The sequence below is a fragment of the Galendromus occidentalis genome, unplaced genomic scaffold, assembly GCF_000255335.2.
Source record: "Galendromus occidentalis unplaced genomic scaffold, Mocc_1.1 scf7180000077484, whole genome shotgun sequence".
NCBI classification, from domain to species: domain Eukaryota; kingdom Metazoa; phylum Arthropoda; class Arachnida; order Mesostigmata; family Phytoseiidae; genus Galendromus; species Galendromus occidentalis.
The window spans coordinates 256328-263953 of NW_003805472.1; the positions used below are offsets into that span (position 1 = coordinate 256328).

At 49.9% G+C, this 7626-nt stretch overlaps 1 protein-coding gene across 1 annotated transcript; it reads right to left on the reverse strand.

The window, feature by feature from the left end:
• Positions 1-2415: 2415 nt before the first annotated feature.
• On the reverse strand, positions 2416-7124 carry LOC100903083 (sodium-dependent neutral amino acid transporter B(0)AT3). The gene is made up of 16 exons (XM_003745593.1): positions 6963-7124; positions 6783-6845; positions 6423-6539; positions 5970-6108; positions 5647-5787; positions 5394-5560; positions 5107-5268; positions 4542-4652; positions 4300-4427; positions 4136-4209; positions 3734-3922; positions 3500-3640; positions 3225-3384; positions 2923-3085; positions 2571-2762; positions 2416-2478 (listed from the first exon to the last, which is right to left on the reverse strand). The coding sequence occupies exons 1-16, from the start codon at positions 7017-7019 to the stop codon at positions 2416-2418; spliced, it is 2067 nt and encodes a 688-aa protein (XP_003745641.1). The 5' UTR covers positions 7020-7124.
• Between the last annotated feature and the right edge of the window lie 502 nt (positions 7125-7626).

The following is a 7626-nucleotide window of genomic DNA, read 5'->3' on the forward strand; positions in this document are numbered from 1 at the left end:
TGCTGGAATTTCGAGATATATCCTTGCCAGTCTGCAAGGCTAATGTAGCGACGACGTACCGTCGCGACCATTCATAGCCGTGGCGCTCCGAACTGGAAATTAATCTTTATCGACCATGTGATTCAAAATCCTTGACTCTCAAAAGAGGAGACCTCTCGGAGATCGGGGAAGGGAGACACGTACGGGATGTCTCTCTCTTTAGGCTTCCTAATTCCGCCGTGCCACCTTGCAGATATCTGAGAATCGGAACGCGATTCCGCGCTCTGGTGGAGATCAGTATGCAATACCCTCCAAAGAACCACGTTGGATAGGCGTGTATGATCATATGTAGATACATAGGTGATATTCTCGGCGGTTGAGAAGCGACCACCTGGAATCTTGAACATTACGGGTCATATGAAAGCCTCCGCTAGTCAGGATCATTGCGCGAAAGCCAGCTCGAGAAGGAAAATCCTCCCCCAAGTATCGGAAGCTCCCGGAAAGAAGACACCATTGCTTGTTCGAGTGCGTCTTCATTGAAGCGCTGCTTTACTCCCAGATCGGATCCAACAGGACGAATAGTCATACATTCACACATCAAAGCCGAGCTATGCGACGTAAGGCTAAAAGGCAACGGGGTTCCCGATTATGTCGGGAATGCCCCGCGCCTGAGATCCACTAGGACCTACTACTGTTATTCCACCGATTCTAGAGGCTCAAAGGGAACTCGGACGCCTCAATCAGCACGACCGAATACGCTCATGCGAATATTATTGCCCAGTGTTCATGACTGTCGACTTGAACATGAGAAATCAGTTATCGGCAACTTGTTCCTCTCGGGGAAAAGAAGAAAGACTTTACAGCTGGAACGTGGTGGCTGGAACTCGATCGAATTGTGACTCCGTAAGACATTCTTACATTTGGGAAGTTGCTTCTCAAAAACGTGATGGATCGGAATGCAAATGATCGCTTTCAATTCGATTCATATTACATACTGCAATCGTACTAAGATAAGATCAGGAATCCAAGGATCACTTTTCCAGGCACGATGCTTGCCTCGAAAACTCATGAATCACTATCAGGTGCGAGATCCTGAAGCGGAACATCCCGAGCTCACCTTCCCGCTTCGACACTGGGTGTATCCTCACTGGTCTTGATTCGACACCAGGAGACGGATCTCAAGCGCATTTCCTACCGATGAAGTTTTTGCGCGCCAGACACAGCTGGGATCGATAGATAGATACATACACTCATATGCACAAATCACAGAAAACCGCTAATCACATAACCGATTCACTTTCAAAGAATCTATCACATATTAAGCTCTAAAGCTCTCACTCCTCTTCAAACTCAAGATCCGAACGAAGAAAGACGAATTCTCTCCGAAAGGGACAAAAATGAGCGCTTAAAAATGTTGCGTACAACGTATTCCGTATTGGACAACTTCGAAAGACTTCATTCAGCTCCGCCTCGTGCTAGAACTCGCCGAGGCTCTTCGGAAGACTTCTCTGAGGGATTCGTATCGAGAGTTTCAATAATACCTCTCTCAACATCCTACGATAGGCCCTCCATGATCTTCTCGGGGCCCGCTCCCAAATGTGCAATGATATCGCGAGCTAGACGAACCAAACTCCGATATGTGAGGCGATCTCTTTTATGGCCGTGACCATTGAAGGAGAGGACGGTCTACCGCTCGTTTTCAGGAGGCCACTCTTGCTACATGGCCAGCCCCGGATCGACGTCGTTATGATACTCTCGAAAGCGATTTCAAGATACAGATGGGGGAATCGCTCGAGCGAGCGCTTCGTCGCCAGGGCGAGTCTTCCTCGGCCTCTTTGCTTAATTCGACAGCTGTCATAAATATTCCTCAGTAGACTTGCACAATCGGACTTTTGTGCGTTTACCTAACGAGGTTCCCATCAACTCCGAATCCATCGATGCCTCCGCGATGGGATCGAGGTCTGAACTCGATACTGAACTTTCCAGGTGAAGCCGATTTTGGTAGGCGTCGATTTTGAGGCTACCAGTCTAGGCTCAATAAAGTTTCTATCTCACAATCGCGTATTCGAAAAGTCTCGATGGGAGATTCCTTCAGTCAACGTAGATATCATCATCTCGTCTGTATGAAGTATTGTCTATCATCAGAGTAAATGAAGGACATATTGCTCGTTCAAAAACTTGATCGACTCAAAAAAATCACGAATGTTGGAAAGACCATTTCTGGACTCGATGTAAAGTCAAAATCCGGATTCCTTCCGCGGGGTGATCGATGCTGCTGGCTGAAAACGGACCCTCGAAGCATGGTTCGATATCTGCGGATCATACCCCTCAGGCTCACGATAGACAGTGTCGGATCCCGGCCTCGGGTTGGATGAGCCTCGAGAACGATGATTATGATGCCGTGTGGTTGCAAAATGATTATCGCGTTGGAGCCTTTCAATACTCCGCCGGTTCCTCGTTGTCATCCACACGGAACAGCCACCTCTCAAGCGGAGTCACCTTGAAAATTCAAGCGAGACACTCGGTTTCCAAAGCTGAAGGACTCGCCGAACTGAAGGAGCAGTCCGCGACGAAGGCAAGGGAGTATTTACCTCATGTTCCGTTATGCCGTAGAACTCTCGCAGATCATCGGCTGGGAACCAGGCGGGTTCTTCTGGGGGGAGCAGATTCACTCCGAAATATCGGAGGATCGCGACGCCGGGGATCCAAAGAGTAGAGACGCCAATGAGGAATATTATCAGGAGCACGCACCACGATGGCCAGCTTTGGGGAACAGGTATAGCCTAGAATGGGTCAATGCAGGGTTTCTTATCTGGAGAGAGAGACCCTCTCAAGCCTTACGCTGAGCTGATCACGCCGAGAGAACTCGACTCTATAATTCTGATCCTTCGTCAATGACCGACACATTGACAGATTTAATATAATTCTGGACACCGAGCTCACTTTTTCCCGATCCCACGCCTCGTATACGATGCCTCCCGTGAAGATTTGGTAGAAGGACGCTCCGAGAATCGTCAGCATTGTAGCAGGGGCCAGGTACTTCCAGCAGATATTGAAGTAGAAGCCAGGACGCACGCCTGTCATGAGCTCGATGTCGTCGTTGAACCTGCATTGCACCGTGATAGAAAAATATTCAGGCCAATGATGCGGCTTTGTATTCGAGGGAACCAGTGAGCAGCGATCAAAACTCGAGCTCGGGCAGCGATAGGAGCGACGAGAGTCAATTATCTGCCGCGGACACTCACCTTTTGAGGCCGTATATCCAGGAAATAGATATCACTTCACCCAGAGCGATGATGAGCAGCGGGAAACTTCCCGCGAAGTTGTCGAACAACGTAAACACGTAGTTCCCGGCTCCATGTGCGAACATCATGGACAAGACACAAGACAAGGCACAGATGCTCCCTGGATTTTCGAGAATCGACCGACTTGCAGTCACTTCTGGACTTGCTCAGAATCATCGACGTATACCCTCGATCTCTTCTGATGTTTCTGACTTGATCGACGCCATCCGACCTACCTGTGAGGAGCTCTTTCCTGAGATTGGGAAAAAGTTTGAGGTCAACCACTGAGGTGACAACACCCTCCAGAGTCCCGAACTGGCTGTCGATGCCCAGAGTGAAGAGCATCATGAAGAACAGAACCGACCACAGCGGAGCCTCTGCGGAGATTCAAGCCTTTGCGTAATGATACATTTGGGAATCGATCATGCATCGCTCAATGAAGTGATCCGAGGATTTATCCGACGAGCTACCTGGGAACTGATTGATTGCCTCCGTGAAGGCGATGAAGGCGAGGCCAGGTCCGGAGGCACTCTGTTGGAGCTCTTCTTCTAAACTGCATTCCATCCAGTTCACGGCTCCCGGCGGAGCATGCGTCATGTTCGGGAACAAAATCGCCCGTTCGGCAAGACACCGTTTGTTCGTCATATGAGCCTTGAAGCCTGAGAAATTGGGGATCATATCCGTGAGACTACCGCTGGAATTTCATGCTCCACTCCTGGGCGAATATACGGGAAATCCTGTCCGGAAAATCAACAGATAGGAAGACCCACGTACGTAAATATCTCCACGGCCGCCCGTGCCAGAGCGCGGCAAATTGTTATCGATCGATCGATCCCGTGTCACGGCAAGGCACGCTCCCCGATGGTACTCACCCAAAATGGAGAATACGACGATTCCGGCGAACATCGAGGTTGCGCAATTGCAACATGATACGAGAACAGCGTCCCTATTCCATGGAGAGAGAACTTGCGTCAATCCATGTCTGATGTCATCTACCTAAATCGCGGTCACAGCGGACCTGACTGGAAGGACTGACCGGAAACAATTATTGTGAACTGGATTATACGACGAGAACGCAATCAAACCGCCGAACGCCAGTCCCAAGGAGAAGAAAATCTGCGTTCCAGCTTCCAACCAAACCATCGGATCTCTCAGCTTCGACCACTGGAATGAATGCATCGCTGATGATTTCCCTTTGAAAACCTCTGGATGTCGAGGATTAGCAACTCAAGTCAGCAAACCCTTGCATAGAGTGGCCTCATGGAGAAATAAACTCACGTCGGGTTTGAAGAGATGTATCAAACCGTCACTCATTCCTTCCAGAGTGATGCCCCGGAAAAAGAATATGATGAGTACGAAGTATGGGAACGTCGCGGTGACATAAACCACCTGCAACCAGACGGTCATTCAATCAGTGATGAATGGATTATTTGTGCCAGCCGATGCGGACTGGTAAGATGAATCTTCCGACAATTTTTCCATCGTCGCAGTTTCTCCCCAGTATGCGGTTCGCTGCGGAACAGTGCTATGCATGACGGCGCCCCTGCATAGTGATTCTACTGACCCTAGGCCCTAGAACTCGATCGTGAGATTTCGATCATTCCGAGCTACAAAAAGTTCGTACCCCGCTCGACCATGAGAGCTCTCTTTTATTTTGGGGGAAAGGAAACAGATTCCGCGACAGATCAACTTTCCGACTGATCAAAGAGCCTCCCCATCCCGGTGTTCTACTTCAGGGTCGAACTGCTCTGCACATCTCCGACATCTTCGGGCCAGAGCCCCTCGCACGGTCTGCGGAAACACTGGTCGCACCTCGAATCTGTTCCCGGGAGCTCCGACTCACCTTCCCAGAGGAGGCGATGCCCTTTATCATGCACACGTAACAGAGAATCCATGCCAATACGAGACAGAAGGCAATCTTCGTATTGAAAGGTTCCGGGCTCTCGATGTCAGAGGATACGTCTAGCGTGACTCGGTACCAAAAATATTGAGTCGGACTGCTTTTCTGTGAAAGACATGAAATGCTCCGAAATTGAGTTATAGCCGAATGTGAAGAGGAGAATGGAGGAATCGATCTTCATTTTTTCTTCCAGTCGATCTTCGGAGTCCTGCGTAGAACCGATAACTCACCTGACATTCAGGAACGATGACCGCTGTTCCGTTCGAGGATACAGTGTGTGGGCACTCCGCCCACGGCAAGGGGGAGCCAAAACTCTGCATGAAGTAATACAGGCACCACGCGATGATCGTGTTATAATAGAGAGCAACGTTGAAAGACACGACAGCAGAAGCCAAACCTAGAATGATCGAGGTCGGATATTCATCACTATCCTATCGCGGCTCGTGTTTTCACCGAAATCCCCGTTCGTTAATCAAGACTGACCGATGCCGCCACAGTATGGCGAGACGAGGTTCCAAGCTCCGATCGCTCCTTTCCGGAGTCTCTGACCCACGGCAAGCTCCATATAAAAGATTGGAAGACCCTCGATTGCCAGCATGATGAAGTAAGGGATGAGGAAGGCTCCTACCAAGAAACACGCGGTCGTCAAGCGGATCTCACTCCTTCCCTATAGTGGTGGAGTAGTGGACTTCGGAGCAACAAAAAGTCCGATCGAATTCATGGCGATTTTTTTTTTCTGACGGGGTTTTCAAATTCCATTTTGTTTAAGAAAGAGACCGGGGCTGAAAGAAAGGAACGCGAAATACCTCCGCCGTTCTTTTGAGCGAGATAAGGGAATCGCCAAACGTTCCCCAGCCCGACGGCGTATCCGATGGTCGCGAGTATGAACTGGAGTTCCGAGTCCCAAGATTCTCTGTTGTCTTCCACCCCTTCGGGACAGCTCGGCTGAAAAGGGATCTTGTGAGACGGCTCAGGGAACCAGCGAGATATTTCGCTCCATGGGAGCTGCTTTTCGCAAGTCTAGCGTGTCGATGGAGTTTTGGCGCCCAGGGGCGTGTTCACACTGGGGTCGGGCCGGCCAGGTAAGGCCAACGACGGTTTGGAGCCTCGGCTACCTCTGCCGGAGGGGAGTCGAGAAAGACGAGGAATTCGGAGAAAGGATTCTCTCTCGATTCTCGAGGATCGCGTGGATACATCTTAAGTCTACGCGAATCCTTTTCAACAAGAAAGGAATCTCTGCCGGGGTGACGAGTACTCACCTTGAATACACGTCGGCCATCCTTCGTGACCTCCGGGGTTGCGATTTCATCGGTTTCGACAGGGGTCGTCGGTACGACATCCGCCTCAAAGGCCCGATTCGTTGCTCCATAGCTCGGCTTTGGGGAATAAGATTCCGCTGAATTAGTCAGCCATCGATTTCAGGTTGAATTTCTCCTTTCCCTCGAACGAATTCGGATCCGGAAAAAATGAGTCAAAGTTTCTAAAAGCTCTCCCCACCAAGAGCCCGACCATCGACTGCAGAAACAAAGACAGCTCATATGAAGGTCGAGAGCGATCCTCGCGCTTCGCTCACACTCGAGTCGCTTCCACTCCATTCGAGTTCCTAATCGAGAACTCACTATGTGGTTCGATTGATCGTTTGCCTCGGCCAGTAGAGGTCCTTGCATTTCGCGCAGCTCGACCTGGAACCGTCCATTTCGAGATACTTCTAGTAAAAATGCAGCTAGACGTTGAATGAGTATCGTCAATCGACAAGGAATCGACTATCTCAGCTCCTTCCGAAAACCTCCGAGACTGACCTTCGGTCCTACGGGTATTTCCGCGACAGTATTCTGCTTCCGGAGAATATTCTGCATTTTGCCGAGCAGCGAAGACTGTCGATTTTCAGTCGCAAGAAGAGCCTCACTCGCACTCGCAAGAATGACGGATTGTCATCGTCCACAGACTTCCGGAAGCGCGCTGGAACCCACAAATTCACCGAGCTTCAGATCATAATGCTCATTTCCCTTGGGTAGAATCCTCGAAAACACCCATGGAGACCAAGTCTCTCGAAGGGGTAGTCCTAATGTTTTGGATGATTTCCCACCCGTCCGTTTCCACGAAGTTTCACTTGAAATCTCTAGATCACCGAGCCCACGCTCAGATTATTTACGATCATTACTACTGTTTTTAGACACGGGGTAGAGAAGAAAAAAACATTTTCAGCAGAGGACAAAAATCCCTCCCACACTCTGCCTTCGCAGCGATTCTCAGGAATCACCAGGAAAAGAACTCCACCTTTCTCCGAACGGCCATGTGCGCAGGTGCGGTGGAACGCCGCTCCGCCGCGTTCCCCGATCGTTCCCGAACGATCTCCGCGATGAAAAGTGAGCCGCAACGTGTGTCCCAATCACTGAACTATTTGAGAACTCGAGAGAGATCGTGCAACAATTAAAAAAAAAGGAGGTTTATAGTAATCGTCAT